General features: G+C 41.8%; 1 protein-coding gene across 4 annotated transcripts in view; it reads left to right on the top strand.

Moving 5' to 3' along the window:
- MYCBP2 (MYC binding protein 2) overlaps positions 1 to 19,407 on the top strand; it is a 457,693-nt gene that overhangs the window by 288,117 nt on the left and 150,169 nt on the right. For all 4 annotated transcript variants that reach the window (XM_075061530.1, XM_075061532.1, XM_075061531.1 and 1 more), the window contains exons 44-46: positions 10,041 to 10,090; positions 15,387 to 15,559; positions 15,992 to 16,136. In XM_075061530.1, coding sequence (XP_074917631.1) covers positions 10,041 to 10,090; positions 15,387 to 15,559; positions 15,992 to 16,136 — 368 coding nt within the window. The remainder of the gene's footprint in view (positions 1 to 10,040; positions 10,091 to 15,386; positions 15,560 to 15,991; positions 16,137 to 19,407) is intronic.

The raw sequence follows: 19,407 nt of genomic DNA on the forward strand, positions 1-19,407 counted from the left end.
GATGAAGCTGGTTATAGCCGTTCTGTCCTATCTACTGCGAGTAACCAGGAATAATGCCTCTCGATATTGAGCAATTATCAGGCATGGGGTTCTCGAGGATGGTGGGCAGTCCTCTGCACCGTCTACCACTGGGAGAGGAGAGGGAGAGGAGAGGAGCGGATACTGCTCTCACTGCGTAGCATCCCGTCTACCAGCAGCATTCAGTATACAAAGGGTGACATGAAGTAGTCAAGGATGATTTCTTTCCTTTTTTTCACGTGGTGGGGGGAAAGAAACTGAGGAGCTGTTCCCTGAACCACGCCAGACACTGTGTTTGAACCTACAGACATTGGGACTCAGCCAAGAAGCAAATACTTTCAGAGACTGCTGGGACTGTGGATAGCTGGATCCTCATACCCCCCTCCATCCATGAGCGTCCATTTGAGTCTCTGGCTCCATTACGCTTGTCACGCAGCGCTGTGTATCCGAGTTTTATTCAAACGCTTTGGCATTCGTGTTCTGTAACGGAGCTGGAAACAACAGATTTGTCTCCCCATACAGCGATCAGACTAGTATCTCCGACGGTCGTGCTGGAGCTCTTTTGGATTGAGACTGCATCGCCAGCCGTGCTGATCAGAGCTCCACCTGGGCAAGCAGGAAAGTAATTCAAAAGTTCGCGGCGCTTTTCCTGTTTACCTGCCCGCTGCATCCGAGTCAATTGCTGTCCAGAGCGGTCAGTGTTGCACTCTGGGATACCGCCCGGAGGCCATAACGTCGATTTCTGTCCACACTAACCGTAATCAGAAACGGTTAATATCGAATTTAGCGCTACTCCTCTCGTCAGGGTGGAGTACAGAAATCGATTTAAAGAGCCCTTTATTTCGATATAAAGGGCGTTGTAGTGTGGACGGGCACAGCGTTAAATCGATTTAACGGCCATTAAATCGATTTAAATGTGTAGTGTAGACCAGGCCTCAGCTAGCACTCTTGTGCCTGCCAGCCATGATTCTCTGCCTCCATTTATGCATAGTGGAGCTGTTGCACAAACACCAAACTAAATTCAAGCGGTGCTCTGTCTGTGAAGCAGCTGTACAGGCTCTTAGGAGAGTAAATTGTGTTTGGGTGGCAATGCTTGCAAAGGCTAAAGTCTTTAAAAAATAAAATAAAATAAAGGTGGGAGGAGGGGAACAAAAGAAAAGATATAAATGACCTCAGAGGTATTCATCCTCTTACTCAGACATCTCCTTCTCTCCTGAGGAAAGGGAGCAGTCATTCAGACTCTGATCAGGATGTGAAGAAAATGCAACAGAGTTGTTTTTGTTTTTTTTCCCTCCTGCTATGTTTGAAATCATGTTCAAAAAGGTTGCATTCATAATCCATGTCCAACTTAAGAAGATGCTAGAGAATAAACCTTTTAAATCCCCACCTGGGACAGCAATCCTGCTTCATCCATCCTGGTAGGATGTGATAAGAGAGGAATAGGTAACGCCTACAAGGGTAGGTGCATAAGCAGGCATTCATTTAGATATTACAAGCAGCAAGAGCCAAAAAGTGCCATTGCAGATATACCAAAGATCAGTGCTGCAATAGCATCTCTAGCAAAAGATATGATAAACCTGCTTGAAGGGGATGTCTTTCACAAAGATTCAGCTGACAGAAAGGTGAAAGCTCAGCATCTGGGTGTCACATCTGGCTTCACCCCTAGAAGGTTGATGCTCATTCCAAATAGATTATCTGCTCATCTAAATTCACAGCCTCTCTCCTCTGCAGGGAACTAACCTCGACAAAATAATGGCAGAAAGCACTGCCAAACTGAAATGGATCCTCTCCACCATGCTCTGAGGACAGATAAAAACACTGCTTTCATCCATCCTTCTCACAAAAGTACCAGAGGAAAGACAACAGTAATATGAGGAGAAAATCCTGGAAATGAGGTCTGGGTGGAAAATCCAGAGATGGAGCCACCACCTCTAAATGTCCACTTTGACAACAAACAAATATGCCTCTACTGAGACCTGAACCTAGGAGGCAGAATTTCCCGTTTCTCAGAAGAATGGTCTTGATCAATGACAGACAAGGGGGTGAAAGAGGTAGAGAGTCCTTCATACTAAGGGCCCCACTACATCCATCCTCAATCCCCTACCTTCAAGTGACCCCATCAAATATGAGCTGGTGTTAAATGAAGTTTCACATGTCCTGGATATAAGAGCAATAACAAGAGTTCCCACAGAAGAAAGATTCTTAAGACCATACTCCATTTTCTTTCTTGTCCAGAAGTGTGCATGGGTGGGAGGGGAGGGGAAAGTTAAACCCATTCTGGACCCATTCTGGGTCAACAAATGGATGAAGAAAATAAGATTCCCAATGAAGACTGTAGTTTCAATGGGAGAATTCCTGTCTCAAGGGGTCTTCCTTATTTATGTGGAGCTAGCAGATGCATATCTCTGTATTCCCATATGACCATTCCACCACAGATTGCCAAGACTTATGGCATAGCCCACCACCAGTATCACACATTTCCTTTCGTCCTTTTATCGGGCCCAAGGCACTTTACCAATATGCTGGTGGTAATAGAGTCAGATCTCAGTGCACTCACCTTTATCCATTCCTAGATGACTTTTTGATCAGAGCTTTGACCAAAACAGCAGCAAGCAGTGCCAAAATCCAAACACTGGATTTGCTTCAAGCACATGGATTTATGATAAACACTAAGAAGAGGTCCTTGATTCCCTCCACAAAAGTAGTTCACCTGGGAGTGGAAATACAGTTCTGTGGCAAAGATCTAGCTATCACTGGATAGATTCCACAAGATCCAGAATCTGATATCTATATTAGTAAATTGTGCAATTCTGACCATAGTTCAGTGTCTACAGCTACTCGTCCTTCTGGTTTCATGAATAGGAATCACCTCAAGGGCAGGGTCCCATATCAGGTGCCTCCAGTCCTTTCTCTTGGAAGTATGGAACCATTAGAGGATCAGGTATTGGTTCTGAACCACATGCTGAACTCTCTCAGATCGTCCCTGGGTGGTCTTCCCATATGCCTTCCAGATCCATAGGAACTCACAACTGATGCCAACCTGATGGGATGGAGACACATTTGTAGCACAGGACATGTTGTGCAAGGCACCTGGAATTCTGGGGAGAGGAACCAGAGCATCAACCTGTTGAAACTCTCCACGGAGGTTCCAGAGCTACCTACAGGGCAAGCGTGTTCTGGTCCAGCTGGACTATGTGACCACTGTGGCTTACATCAACCACCAAGGGAGATCAATGAGCATTAATCTATATAAGAAGTGAATGAAGATAATAAAATGGGCAGAGAAGACTCTCCCTTCCATAAGAACATTACACATAAAAGAAGAGCTGAAACAAAAGACAGACTGATTTAGCGCACACACAGTCAAGGACTGAGAATGCTGCCTAAATTGTGAAGTCTTCATTCTGATTTTACAGAAGTTTTGATCTGGCATCAACCTGTTTGCCAGTTGCAAGAACAAAAGTACTGAAGACTCCAAATCTGTGGGTATGGAGGCTCTTTTGCACAGATTCCCATAAGGCCTGCTATGTGCATTCTTGCCCTTCCTACTTCTACGAAATGTGATCCAGAAGATAAGGGGAGAAAAAAGCAAAAGTGATAGTGGTAGCTCTGCACTGGCCGAGGAGACCATGGTTCCCTGGTCTGATAGAACTGCGATTGGAATCACCACTGCAGCAACAGGTAAGACTGAGCATCCTTTGTCAAGGCCCACTCCTCTATCAAGATCCTGACTGTGTACATCTGGTATCCTGGCTATTGAGAGAGAGAGATATTAGTCAGGCACGGGCTGTGCTCCAAAGTGATTAGAACACTACTTTCCTCCAAGCGAACTTCAGTACTAAAGGCCTACTTCATTATTTGGACTATATCTTGCTTGTGGTATCAAGAACACAATACAAATCCCAAGGATTGTTATATCTCAGTGTCACAGTTCAGGGTAATGGCACCTGCATTTTCCCCTCATGGGTTTAGCAAGGACACTCTCACACTTCAGGCTTTTGTCTTTCTTGGGTGGAGACCTGCATCTCTCTTCTTCCTGTTAGAGTTATTTTCAGGCTGACCAGTTCCTTGCTTTCACTGTGTTATTCCCAGAAAAAGTCAGTCTGCCTAAGCAGTCCTGTTTACTTTCTTTTCAGAAACTAATAACAATGTAATTACCAACAGTTATAAGTGACAGTTTTTTTCTAAGAAAGCATATTTTATTCTTAAGGTGAAAGCACTACAGAGACAACATTAAAAACGATAAAAGAACCTACGTGCATGCTAATAAGTTTACTAGAGATTACCCCTACAACATGTGCTCTGGCAGGAGCCACCACTCAAAACCATGTCCCAGAGGTTTTTCTTTGGTTTCAAGTTCCTCATTTTCTTTGCTCAGAATCTGAATCCGGTCTTATGAGGCCTCAGTAGGCCAAAGTCCTTCCAACCTTTCCCCAATGATTGCGGCCTTCTGTGGACTGGAAGTCCTGTCTATTTGCTGAATCGGAACAAAAGCTCTTACTCAATTTAAACTTAGGTGTTTATCCCAACTTCCTTTCTCTGACTTCTTTTCTCTAGAGAATCCAGTTTGAGCCTATGAAGAGACTGTGACTAAGTAACCAGCAAAATGATGTGTGTCCCTTCCCCAGGGTGAAGGTTCAAAAGTCTTATAAATGGAGGAATTACATTAGCATACCCCTCCTCCTCGAGGGGTTACATCCAATTTCACAGTAACACGAACAATTGCATTTTTAACAGAATGGACCTCAAAAATACTAAACTTGGATAAACCTTACTGAATTATTACATATTTGTCACACCTGGTTACCCTGAACTTTCTTCAGTAAAGCACTGACAAGAGACTTCAGCCCAGCCTCATAGTGTACCATGTGTCTGCTAAAAGTAGTGTCCTGTTCACAGAATCCTCTGGTTCCTTGACAGAAAACTGTCAGGAATCCATATTTCTTAGAATAGCCAAACTAGCTAAAGCTGCAGTTGGACCGATCTTTCCTAAATGGGACCTACCATTGGTGTTAAAATTCCTAACTACACACCCTTTTGAGCCACAGATATCAATATCTCTATTCTACCTGTCCATCAGAACCTGCTTTCTGGTCAGCATCACATCTACTACATGTTTCTGAGTTGGCGGTTGTGTCCATGCTTGTGTGTTTCATTATGACAAGGTGGTGCTAAGAATCCCAGCATTGTTGCTGCCTAAGACGAATTCATCTTTCGGTGCTTGCTAAGAGAGAGTCTTTCCTTTATTCTATCCAAAGCTATATCACCTGACAGAAAAGCTGTGGAACAGTTTAGCTGTTTGAAGAACTCTAAAGATATGTCAAGTGTTTTTAATAGACAAAAAGATCAGGCTCCTTCTTATCCTCCTTTTATCTGAAGTACCAAGGGCTTAAGCTATTCAAGCTATCGTTGCTAGATGGGTCAAGTTATGCATTGTAGAAGCATACAAGGCATCAGGCATATGTGTTCCAGATGGCATCAGGGCACACTCCACAATGATCTATAGTGACTTCTCAGGCAGAAAGAGCTTGTGCTTCCACTGCTGCAATCCGCAGGACAGCAATGCGTGCATTGTTTAATACCTTTTTTAGATACTATAAAGTGGATTTTGTGTCCTCTGCAGAGGTCTTCTTTGACAGGAAAGTGCTGCAGGGGATGGCCCGGTAATAGCATTTGCATTAGACAATTAAGTCTGGAAGGTCTTCATTATCTTTTCTGTTTTTTCTTATCCCTCTCTACTCACGTTCATTGCTTGCTGCTTCCCACGCGTATCAGAATTGTGGGAGACGCTCAGCCACAGAATGCTAAATTTGTTACCTGATAATTTCCTGTCTGCTAGGAGCCTCTCCCAAAAGTCCGCCTTCCCTGAATGGCTTTCTAGTGAAGGGGGCATAATTTAATTGTGTTAGTAATGCTTGTAGTACATAGTCTATTTGTTATGGGTTGGCACTGTGAAATTATTGTTACTAGTCATATTCTGCCAGTTTTTACACAGCTTTGGCATGAATCATCTGGCAACAGGCCGGAGAGCGGGGGCATGGTTAGTGTGGGCTGTGCTACAGCTTTGAACTGCCCTCTGAAGCTATAGATAGGAAGGGAATAGCCCATACATATCAGAATTGTGGGAGAAGCTTCTATCAAAAAGGAAATTCAGGTAAGAAATGTACCATTCCTCTAGAAAACCTTTTCCCTGAAGCAAGCAGGTAGGTAACTGCCTATGCAAATGATGGCAGCTTCAGCGAAAGCAACTGGATGTGAACTTCAAAACCAGAAAGCATAATTAACTGTCTTGACTTACAGTGAGTCCCAAATTTAAATAAGTACTTCCATAATAATGTAATTGAAACATCTAGATGTTCGTCCATCATCTGTCCTGATGCTCTCACCTAGCCTCAGTGGGTACTGCTGATTAGGTTAGAAAGACAACAAATAGACTGCTTGCAGTCTAGCTCTGTAGTTCTACTTGATTCTGTTGAGAGGACAAGACTGACTAAACTATAAAAAGAGCAAAACAGTAGCCTAAGAAAAAAACTCACTCAAAAAAGAGTCGAGCACCTCAATACTGTTCCTCAAATAATGTTGAGACCATTTTAAAGGTGATCAAGGCACTTGGCCTTGAAACTGAGAGAGATGACATGTAGCTACCTGCAGGCTATAATTTACTCAGTGTTTAAAGAAGAAAATGGGAAAACTTCTAAATACTATGGTAGCAAATAAGGGGGGAGTAAACAACATTTTAAAATCCCTCATTAGATGCAGCAATGGAAGTCCTCAAAAAGTAGAACATAATCACGCAGGAGAGAATTCTTGTTTAGGAAAACCAGACAAGAAGGTAGACATGACCTTGACACAGAACTGCAGGTTGTCGTTGGCATCTCTTCATGTCACCTCAACATGAACATGATTTGTCAGGGTGGTTGTTACTTGGTTTATGGAGGTCAGGGAAGTTACTTCCCACAAATACAGATTCCTGTCTCTCAACTAGCTGTAGCATTCATCGCAGATGTGTCCGTGGACTTGCTCAAATATTCCTATAGTTCCATAGCTAACAAAGTGATGGGAAGGTACTTATATCTGCAAATCTGGATAACTGATATCCTTCATAAACTTTTAGCTTCAGCCAAGTTCACAGAAGATAATTGTTACAGTTCCTTCAGGACAATTTATCAGTAGATCTGAGCCCCCACTACATAAAAAAATCCTCTATCCAGGAAACTGACATGTGGCTGAGGGCTTGTCTTCACTACTGGGGAGATTGATGCTGAATCAATGGCAGAGCACTCTCTAGTCAGCCCCAGTACTCCATCTCCCCGAGAAAATTAAGTTAAGTCGACTGGAGAGCATCTCCCGTTGACACAGCAAAGTGACAATACCAGGGTAAGTTGACCCAAGCTATGTCAAATGCAGCTACGTTATTCACGCAGCTGAGGTAGTGTAACTTAGGTCAACTTACTCCAGTAGTGAAGACAAGACCAGAGCAAGTTGGCACTGGGGGAAAAACTTTTTGCCAAAATTGTTTTGTTTTCCCACTGTTAGGCCCTTGATATCTGAACTATCTTTATCTAATTTCTTATGTGGCTCCCATTGCTCTATTCTGAGTGCCTCCTACAAGTAAAAATTACAACTATAATTTTATTCCATTTATCCCTGATGACAGGAAAGTGCCTTGAGTTGTGGGATTTGTTTTTTTTTTTCCTAATTTGCCATATATAAATAGGAAAGTGAGAGAACTGAGAGAAGGATGGGTCAGGTCTTCCTCTTCTCTGCAAATGTTAAGCAATTAGAGAGTTTCCCTTTTCTAGGGGAATAGGCCAGAGAGCAAAGTCTCTGTTGTTTTTCCTTTTCTTTTTCTTTTTTTTTTTTTAATTGGGCCACTTGTTTAAATGTCTAAGTATGGATTTAGCATGCTTATTTTAGGCAACCATTTGTGAAAATTGTTGTTGTTTTTAAATCCCCCATCTCTAGGTTTTCCTTTATTCAGTTACATGTGTGGTGAGCAGAGGAATGCCAACACATTTTCTTAGCAATATCTGCATTTTTAAAACATGCAATAATAATGTTTAATCCACTGAGATAAGTATCTACACCAGAAGAAAAATCTGGAATTGCAGGATCTCAGAGGTCCTCTCTTTAAACCATTGCATCTCCCCATCCTTCTGCTTTTTTAACTATTAAGATAACTCTAGTGTCCAAGCTGAGATGGAAGGGAAAGTCTAGTGTGTAAGGCTCTGGAATGGGACTCACTAGACCTTAGGTATAATTCCTGGCCAGTCACAGGTGTCCTCTGTGACCTTTGGACAAGTAATTTCATCTACTTTATGCCTTAATTTCCCTTATGTAAACATTTTCATAGTACTTCCGTACCGCATCAGGAGGGCTGTGAGAATAGAATACATTTATGACTATAAGACTATGATGATGAAAGATATATATGTAGAAAGGTGGCAGAATTTGGGGAATTAGGATGTCTGAGCTTTGGCTATCAGTAGTGGACCAAAACAGTACATTTTACGTGGACAAGATGGTTTAGAAGATCTCAGAATGCTTCCGGATTAAGGTGACATCTACATTCAACAGGGTCCTGAAGATAGCACTCTCGTTTGTCCAGTGCCATCTAGCTGAAGTAAAAATAATGGCACTGCATGGAAGTGTGATGGACAGTTAATTAAAACATACATCAACTCTTAAATATGTAAAAAATCCACATTTCTCTTTTGCTTTTTTTCACACAAGGAAGAAGTGGCTAATGACCCTTTTTGCAGGTCACTTTTCATTTGCCTATCTGAAGCATATGAGAAAGACTATAAGGACAGTGGTGGGCAACCTGCGACCCGTGGGCCGCACACAGCCTGCCAGGGTAATCTGCTGGCAGGCCGCGAGACAGTTTGTTTACCCTCCACAGGCACGGCTGCCCGCAGCTCCCAGTGAGCACGGTTCCCTGTTCCTGGTCAATGGGAGATGCAGACAGCCATGCCTGGGGGCGGTCAGTGTAAACAAACTGTCTTGTGACCTGCCAGCGGGTCCACCACTGTATTAGGATTTTGCAGCAGGTATCAAGATGGTGCACTCTACAAGACTGATGATACCATCCTCTACAGACACACTGCCTATACTAATTAGAGAGAATAAAAAAGCAAAGTAGCATACCAAACAGCTACAGTTGCCTGGATCAATATATTTAATGGACGTTCTTCGTTATTTGATTATATTGAGTGGATTTAGCTTCTGATACAGATGTCTACATCTGTGGACATTTTTAATGCATTAGAACTTGAGTCCTCCTTTTCTGTTCCTCTCTTATCTCACATCCTGTGTGTGCAGAATTGCCTGACGTTTTTGAAAGAGCAGAAAAATATTGTCCTTACCTGTACATTTCTTTTCTCTAAAACAGCATGTTTGTGAATTCTGACCACCCTGGAATCAAAGTTTAGGATTATGTTTCTGAGAGAGAAGTATGGGATACTGTTACTTTGAACACATTTGGATTTAATTTTACAAAAGAATTTATAATTGGCTAGCATTATCATTATTATGTTTTTAAAAACAGTTATTTGTATAAGCTCCTCTGAGTAGTATTTGGTGGATAGATCCTAACTACTGCCATCGGGAAGTCAGATCTAACTGCTTCCAAAATCCCTGGAAGGTAGACCACCTACTCATATGTACAGAATTGCCAGACATACTGTTTTGGAGAAAATACATTTAAAGATACAAGAATAATTTTTTCTTTATATAAATTAATGTTATATTTGTTTGTACACTGAATTATACCATACTGCATGTTTACAGTGTTGCATGAAAGTATTATTTTATCTGTTCATTAAGAAGTGCTGCGTAACCTTAGAACATTTTCACACTGCTGAGCTGAGCAAAATGAGTAAAATTTTTCAAGTTCGTAACAAGGTTCTCATATAAAATGCATTACTAAATGGAATTAGATCCAAATTTTAAATTCTAAAAGTTTGTAAATTTATCTTGATGTTTATATTAACCATATATGCATTTCTATATTTGTACAACAGCTAATGAATTTGAAGAAGATCTTGAGATTCTTGAAGAGGCTGCATTGCAGGTATAGCATTGCTTTAAACATCGCAAGGAATTTTGATGCTAACTTCCATTGTCACTTTCTTTTTGCTGATTGCCAGAGAAGAAACCTGTTTGGAAGATGTTGACAGTATGAAGGAAGCTAACTCATTATTAGTAAATACAGTAAAACTGCTTTTGAAACCTTCAAAGAAAAGGCTCTTAAATCAAGCTAGTGGGTCATAGTGTTTCATTATTTACTGGTATAAACATGATTGGGTGGAGAGCTCTGGCTAAGATTTTCAAAAGTGAATAGTAATTTTGTACGTCTCAATTGTTATGTGCCCAACTGGACGCTTCAGAGGGGTCTGATTTTTCAAAAAAATATGCTAAACACCCAACCTCTGAAAAATATGCCCCTTCAAGTTGTCTCATTGAGCACTCGTCATTTCTGAAAGTGACTTCTCCCAAGACTGATATTTTGGAGACATTGTCTCTTGGTGGAGGAAGAGTAGGAAGGCATACATCTTGTCATCATGAAATGATAAGGCTGGAAGGGACCTCAAGAGGTCATCTAGTCCAGTCCTCTGCAGTCATGGCAAGGCTCAGTATTATCTAGACTATCCCTGACAAGTGTTTGTCTAACCTGCTCCTAAAAGTCTCCAATGATGGAGATTCCACAACCTCCCTGAGCAATTTATTCCAGTGCTTAACCACTCTGACAGGAAGTTTTTCCTAATATACAACCTAAACCTCCCTCGCTCAATTTAAGCCCATTGTTTCTTGTCCTAATCCTCAGAGGTTAAGAACAACAATTTTTCTCCCTCCTCCTTGTAACAACCTTTTATATATTTGAAAACTATTATCATGTGCCATCTTGGTCTTCTCTTTTCCAGACTAAATCAACCCAATTTTTTTCAGGCTTTCCTCATCAGTCATGTTTTCTAGACCTTTAATTTTTGTTGCTCTTCTCTAGACTTTCTCCAGTTTGTCCACATCTTTCCTGAAATGTGGTGCCCAGAACTGGACACAATACTCCAGTTGAGGCCTAATCAGCACAAAGTAGAGTGAAAGAATTACTTCTCGTGTCTTGATTACAACACTTCTGCTAATACATCCCAGAATAATGTTCACTTTTTTTTTTTCAACAGTGTTACACTATTGACTCATATTTATCTTGTGATCCACTGTGACCCTCCAGATCCTTTTCCGCAGTGCTCCTTCCTAGGTAGTCTCTTCCCATTTTGTATATGTGCAACTGATTGTTCCTTCCTAAGTGGAATACTTTGCATTTGTACTTATTCAGTGTCATCCTATTTACTTCAGACCATTTCTCGAGTTTGTCCAGCTCATTTTGAATTATAATCCTATCCTCCAAAGCACTTGTAACCCCTCTTAGCATGGTATTGTCCACACACTTTAGAAGTGTACTCTCTATGCCATTATCTAAATCATTGATGAAGATACTGAACAGAACCAGATCCAGACCCAGAACTGATCCTTGCGGGACCCTGCTCGTTATGCCCTTCCAGCATGACGGTGAACCACTGAAAACTACTCTCTGGGAATGGTTTTCCAACCAGTTATGCACCCACCTTATAGTAGCTCCATCTAGGTTGCTTTTCCCTAGTTTATTTATGGGAATGCTGTGTGAGACAGTATCAAAAGCTTTACTAAAATCATCCTTTGGTTGTTCTTAATAGCTGATTGACTTAGCATAGAGATTCTTTTGTATTATCTTATTTTTGATTGTTAGTTCTCTGTATTAAGAGGGAGGTAGTCTGAAATGAAATACAGTCTCATTGAAAGACAGGAATGGGGTGAAGGAATTTGACCTATAAGTGGGTGTAGCAGAGCGAGACTCACTGGTGCGGCACCTCCTGCTGGACATCTTGGGAATTAGCTCTTATCCAGCACCGCACGTCCTCTACAGGCTGGTGTCTTGCCTGCCTTAGGCTCCTGTGTCTCTCCCTTACCCCGGTGCCCCTTTATCTTGGTGTTCTGCCCTCCCAGGGGAACCCCCAACCCTCTACACTCACCTTGCCTCAGTGTCTACTGCCAGTCATCATCTAGCCCCTGCTCACTGAGGCAAACTGCCAGTCTGTCATGGCCACTCATCATTGGCAAGGAGGTTTGGACCAGCTGCCTCTGCCTAACCCCAGACTGTACCTCTGCAGCCCCAGTACCTTCTTCAGGCCTTGCAAGGCCTGCAGCCTGGGGAGTTACCAGGCTGGAGCTCCCCATCTCCTCTTGCCTTTCCCCAGCACTACTCTTCCTCAGGTACCCTCCTTTCCCAGGCAGCCAGGTCCTTCTCTCTTCAGGCTAGAGAGAGACTCAGCTCATGGCTCACAGCCCTTTTATAGGGTTAGCTGTGGCCTGACTGAGCTGGCCACACCTGTGGTCAGCTACTCCCTCAGCTGCTTTCACTCCTTTTTCCCAGCTGCAACCCTCTCCAGGGTTGCTTTTAACTCCTGTTCTGTGGGAGTGGGGCAGGCGCCCCACTACAGTGGAATACAAAGCCTTCTAAGGTCTACATTTGAACACAGCATAGGTCAATAATGAGCCCAAATTATCATTTGACAGCCATTAGATAGGTCCATTGTCCACTCTTGGTTTATTTTGGATATGTGTACACTGCAATTAAACACCCATGGCTGGCCTGTGTCAATCAACTTGGGCTTGCGGGACTCAGGCAACGAAGCTGTTTAACTGTATTGTAGGTGTTCAGGCTTGGGCTGAAGGTTGGGCTCTGGGACCCACCCTGCTTGTCAGGTCCAAGAACCTGGGCTGTAGCCTGAGCCTGAATGTGTACACCGCAATTAAGCAGCCCTATAGCCTAAACCTTGTGAGTCCAAGTCCACTGACACAAGCCAGCCATGGGCGTTTAATTGCAATATAGACATGACCATAGTGTCTTACATGGAGCCATGCATCTATTTACTTGTTAGAACTGGGGTCTCATTTTCATAAAAAGAAGCAGTATTTATTACCAATTGATTTAAACGGTCATATTATATGGAAGTAAATTATCTTGTTGGGTGCTCTCATTGATTAGAATGTTTTCCTAAACCGGGGGAGGAGTGAATATGAGAATATGGACAAAAGGAGGGCATCCTAGTACTTGTGTGATAGTATTTAGAAGAAAGCTAAAAGGATTTTATGGAACTGTTTATGATCTGTTTAATATTTACATTAAACTCTCATTATAGTAAAGAGTCTCAGAACATATATTCAAACATAAATATTACAGAATGGAGCTGTGGCTTATTTATATGTTTTATTAAATATAGTATTTTTGATGTTATAAAATTGTTATTTTTCTTTGAGTATTGTTGGTGTGACTGTAACTCATACAGGTGGCTGAGTTGTGTGCTTACCTTCTGTGTAGCTAACAGCCAATGGCAAGTCAGGATAAATTATCATCTCCCTCCCTTCTGAGTTTTTTGAAGACAGATGCCCCTGTTGCTTCCAAGTTTACAGTGAAGTAGCTAGTGCCATAGTTTAACACCATTTAGGGGGCCTTGAATCTGCCTCAGCTACCAGGTTGGTAAAATAGGGGAAAATCTAGAAGAGAAAAACCTGTTCAGGAACAACAAGCTGTGCCTTTCAGTTCTGGGGTGTAGATGGCCAAGCCTAGGACCAGAGGCCAGGTGCTTATGCAAGCTGGGGTTCAAAATGAGGAGGTCAGGAAGCAAGAATCAGATACCAAGAATCATGTTGAATCAGGAAACCAGGAGGTCAGGGTTAGGAGACAGTTGTGGGTAGCACTGGGTGAGCATTCCAAAGCAGGATGGAGCCTAGTTATATGAATGACTACTTCCTCCTTCCAACTTAAGTAGGATGAGCCAGCCATTCAGGAGCTCCCGTGTTTCACCAGTTGGGGCCCAGGGTTGGAGCCTTCTATCTGAGCTGGGCTTCAGGGAGTTCCAGTTCTAGCTGATTCCCGTAAGCAGTTGGATGGAGGTTTGGATCATGATGACCCTCAGGATCATGACACTGTGCCCTTGGCTGCAGCATTTATTTTTTCAGTCCTCCCTTGAATGGGCCACTAAAGCAGGACAGAGGGAGCCTGTATTAGCACACTGCTGGTGAATGATGTGCAACAGTACTCTGGCACTCCACTGCTCTGATCTCCTTCCTCACTTAGTCACTAGCACTAAGGAGAGTATAGGTGAATTGGGTACTCTTGCCACTCTTCAGACTCTCCTCTTTCTCCCCACCCCACATGGGAGGAGGGAAGAGAGCAGTTAAAGGACAAGGAGTTCAGATGGGAGGAGGTGAGCCACTTTCTGAGGTGAGACATTGGATCCAGGCAATTCCCTGGCCTATCCAGCTTCTCTTCTCCCCCTAGAAGGGATCTTTTATATTGTACCCCATCAAAAATAAGTTCCTTAAGATGGATTCTTCTCAATTGGCTGTATCTCCAGCCCCTTACTTAATTTGTTTTGAGACATTTTTACTGATGCAAGTAGAAGAGCTACTTGCAATATTCTCCTGGAAGTGAAGAGGACTCTTCTACCAGGAGAGTCAAATCTACCTTTTTTTTTTTTTTTATCTCTCAGCACTCCTCCCCCAGACCCTGAAATGGATTTATCTTTTGTGAGATGACACAAAGCATCAAGATTTCCCTTATAAAACAGAAGATATCAGAGGAGGTGTCAGTAACAAGCCCATGGGCAGTTGTGCCCAGCGCTTAGAGCAAGAATAAGGTCTAGTGGCTAGAGCAGCAAACAGTAGCCAGGAATTGGAGCCCAGGATCAGATCTAGAGTCAGTTGCCCGGTTCTAGAGCCAAGGGTTGGAGCTGGAGTCAGGAGCCAAGAACTAGAGCCCAGGGTCAGAACTGGGTTACTTGCAGTGAGGCAAGGTAGGAGCAGGGCTGGGTCCCCGGCTGGGAATAAGTAGGCACAGGACCCGTCACAGCCATGGGTAAATGCTGTGAGCAATCACTGAACTACTGCTACTTCTGGGTTTGAGTCAGTCTTCTGACTCAACCAGCCTGTCAGGCGATGTAGCCAATTAGACAGCCCTACTGCAGACCAGCTGTACTAGTTAGGTTGCCTGGTGACTGACTCTGCTGCAAGCCCTGGGTCCGCACTGGCACTGCTGCAGCCCCTCTTTTCTGTTAGGAAAAGGCCTTCCTCCTTTTATACAAAGGAGAAGAAGTTTTCCATGATCACTCTACTGTCACTGAGAGTATGGCAATGGTGTCCTGCTTTCCAGGTGAAGTGGAATGCTGCCCCAAAAATCTGTTTTTTACCAGTGTTGTCACATAATGGAAAACATCAACATGTAAGAGATTTGTTTAGCTGGAAATACTTGTTTGTTTGTTTTTTTTAAACAGGTGTGTAAATCTCACTCAGGCATTCTTGGAAAAGGTTTGGCACTGTCGCACTCACCAACCATCTTAGAAGCTCTTGAAGGAAACCTTCCACTTCAGATGCAAAGCAACGAACAGTCATTTTTGGATGATTTCATAGTCTGTGTACCAGGGTCTAGTGGTGGACGGCTTGCAAGGTGATTTGTGTGCTATATGAACGAGCCTATTATTGCATTATTTTCATTTTTAACCACTGTAATAAAATATAGAACTTAAACCATTTCTAGGCATTGTTTTGCTTAGGATCATGGTTTTAATTATGTACTAGAATTTGAAAACTACATGTTTCAGCCCTCTTGCTTATCGTGTAGTAATACATTTTTATAACTATGTCATTTATTAGTATCTGTATATTAAAAAAGGCCTTGTTAACTTGGCCCTTGGGTTTTTATTAATATGGTCATTATGAAAAGTATTTAATTCCTTCAGACTTTACTCTATTTTTGCTCCTTAACAAGTCTGACTGTAAGGCTTTTTGTTATGTCTTTGTGTTTCTTTATTATGATTATAAGGTAGTACAAAATATTCTAATGTTATGTTAAATGTTTTTTAACTTTACTCTGTTCTAGATGGCTTCAGCCAGATTCATATGCTGATCCTCAGAAGACATCTTTAATTCTAAACAAGGATGATATACGATGTGGTTGGCCAACTGTTATTACCGTGCAAACAAAAGACCAGTATGGAGATATCGTTCACGTTCCCAGTATGAAGGTAATTGTGTATGAACTGGAATAGTCTTGGCTGTTTTCATCCTGCAGTAAATTTGTCAGCATTTCTGGTTGACATCACACACACAATACTTGATTAGTGCTGTCATGGTACAATTCCCCACTCTGATCCTTAGCGTTCAAAAGATGGGGTACCAGCATGAATTCCTCTAAGCTAATTACCAGCTTAGAACTTGTAGCGCTGCCACCAACCAGGAATTCCAGTGCCTGGTACACTGTGGTCCCCCCAAACCTTGCCTGGGGACCCCCAAGACCCAGACCCTCTGGATCTTAACACAAGGAAAGTAAACCCTTTCCCCCACCGTTGCCTCTCCCAGACTTCCCCTCCCTGGGTTACCCTGGAAGATTGCTGTGATTCAAACTCCTTGAATCACAAAACAGAGAGGAAAATGCACCTTCCCCCCTCCTTCTCTCTCTCCCTGAGAGAGACAGTAATCCTGACACAGAGAGAAATTAGCCTCTCTCTCCCCCTTCCCTCCTTTCTCCCCACCAATTCCCTGGTGAATCCAGACCCAGTCCCCTGGGGTCTCACCAGAATAAAAAAACAATCAGGTTCTTAAACAAGAAAAGCTTTTAATTAAAGAGAGAAAAACAGTAAAAATTATCTTTGTAAATTTAAGATGGATTAGGTACAGGGTTTTTCAGCTATAGACACTGGGAATACCCTCCCAGCCTAAGTATACAAGTACAAATTAAAATCCTTCCAGCCAAATACAAATTTGAACTCCTTCCAGCCAAATGCACAATTAAAACTCCTTCCAGCCAAATGCACATTTGCAAATAAAGAAAACAAACATAAGCCTAACTCGCTTTATCTATCTAGTACTCGCTATTTTGAACTTATAAGAGCCTGTATCAGGGAGATTGGAGAGAAACCTGGTTGCACGTCTGGTCCCTCTGAGCCCCCAGAGTGAACAACAACCAAAACTAACAGCACACACAGAAACTTCCCTCCCTCACGATTTGAAAGTATCCTGTCTCCTGATTGGTTCTCTAGTCAGGTGACAGCCAGGCTTACTGAACTTGTTAACCGTTTACAGTCAAAGAGATATAAAGTACTTCTGTGCTATTAACTTTTCTTATCTGTTTATGACAAGTGCAGAAAGTGGCATTCTGAAATTTGGGTACACTTTGTGGCACTTTCTTACATCTGTGCAACACCACTCTATCTCGATTATGCTGTTATTTGCACTTGCTCAACCCCATTTTCTCCAGATTAAATCATTCTAGTCTATAATGGATTTATGCAGGTATGCTAAGGACCTAATTTGGCCTGCATGATCTTTATTATTGGTGGTGATGTGTGAGAAGAAAAGAACCAACTTTCAGCATGCAAGTTAGGAAAGTTAGGAAGTTAGCCTTTGACAAGGTCCCTCACCAAAGGCTCTTAAGCAAAATGTGCAATTATAGGATAAGAGGGAAGTTCCTTCAAAAGACAGGAAACAACAGGTAAGAATAAATGATCAGTTTTCAGAATGGGAGGTAGATAGCAGTGTTCCAAAGGATCTGTACGGGGACCAGGGATGATCAACATACTCATGCATGATTTGGAAAAAGGGACAAATTACTCAAAATAGGCAAGTCCAAAGCTGCCTGCAAAGTGTCGCAAAGAGATCTCTCAAAACTGGCCAACAAAATGGCAGATGAAATTCAATGTTGATAAATGCAAAGTGTAACACACATTGGAAAACATAATCCCAATTATACATACAAAATGGTTGTGTCTAAATTAGCTGTTACCATTCAAGAAAAAGATCTCGGAGTCACTGTGGGTAGTTTTCTGAAAATATCCACTCAGTGTGCAGTGACAGTCTAAAAAGCTGGCAAAATGCTAGAAACCATTAGGAAAGGGATAGATATTATGACACTAAGTATCATAATGCCAGTATATAAATCATGGAATGACCATATCTTGAATACTGGTGTGCAGCTCTGGTCTCCCCATCACAAAGAAGATACGTTAGAAATGGAAAAGGTACAGAGAAGAACAACAAAAATGATTAAGGGTATGGACCAGTTTACGTCTGAGGAGAGATTAAAAAGACTGACTGCTCAGTTTGGAAGAGAGATGTAAAATCATGGCTGATGTGGAGAAAGTGATTATGGAAGTGTTATTTACCCCTCTACATAACACAAGAACTAGGCGTCACCAAATGAAATTAATACTTCTTAACATAATACACATTCAACCTGTGAGACTCGTTGCCACGGATTTTGTGAAGGCCAAAACTATAACTGGATTAAAAAAGAATGAGATAAATTCATAGAGGATAGGTCCATCAATAGCTATTAGCCAAGATGGTCAGGGATGCAGGTATCCTTTAGCCTCTAACTGCTAGAAGCTGAGACTGGAAGATGGGACTGATCACTTGATGATTGTCATTGTTATATATTTATGTTCTTAAAACAGGATTTTACATGTAAAGTGAATACATGTGATATAAAATCAGCAAGATATGAGCATGCCATTTTTAGACTTGCTTTTGAGACTAGACCCATACTTTAAATAGAGGATCCCATATTCAGAGAACCTATAGTCACTCAGTTAAATTAGGTGGAGAAAGTACCTGGCTGGCACTATTAGTTTTTTTATTTTTCCCACCATCCAATTAATAATTGGCCTTTGCAGTGCCTATAAATCCTGGCATACAAAACTACTTGTGAGAGCACCAGTTGGAACCCAGTTTCTTCCCAGAATTCCTGTGAAAGGGAGCTAGAGAAATTGTTCAAATATTAGCCTTTAATTAAGTGTAATAGAATTTATTCAGAGAAATTCAAAATTAACCAAAAAAAAATAAAAATAATTTGTCAGGTTTCATCAACATTTTAATGTCCCAGTATCACTTTGGACTAGTACAAATGTTTTCAGGACTTTTATTTACTGAACTCCAAAGTGTTCTAGGTACAGAACAGAAACGACATGGCTCAGAAAGGAATAGAAATACATGGGTCTTTACTGAAGAGTTTACAATCTAAACTTATATGTGATATGGCAAGTGAGGGTATCATAAAATAAAGAGAGATGGATGATCGGAAGGTAAGGCCATAACAGTAAGACCACATGAGATTCAGATTAGCCATGTGCATAACTTGATGGCACAGTTGAAAGTCTATATCTGTCAAATCAATCTATAGTTTGTGGTTGTAGACTCCTGGAAGTGAGTCTTAAAAACACTTTAGGAAACTTGTCTGAAAGCAGTGGTCCTAGACCAGTGATAAGGAAATGTTGATCCCTGCTGCAAAAGTAATTTCTG

The sequence above is a fragment of the Chelonoidis abingdonii genome, chromosome 1 (genome assembly GCF_003597395.2).
Source record: "Chelonoidis abingdonii isolate Lonesome George chromosome 1, CheloAbing_2.0, whole genome shotgun sequence".
Classification (NCBI taxonomy): domain Eukaryota; kingdom Metazoa; phylum Chordata; order Testudines; family Testudinidae; genus Chelonoidis; species Chelonoidis abingdonii.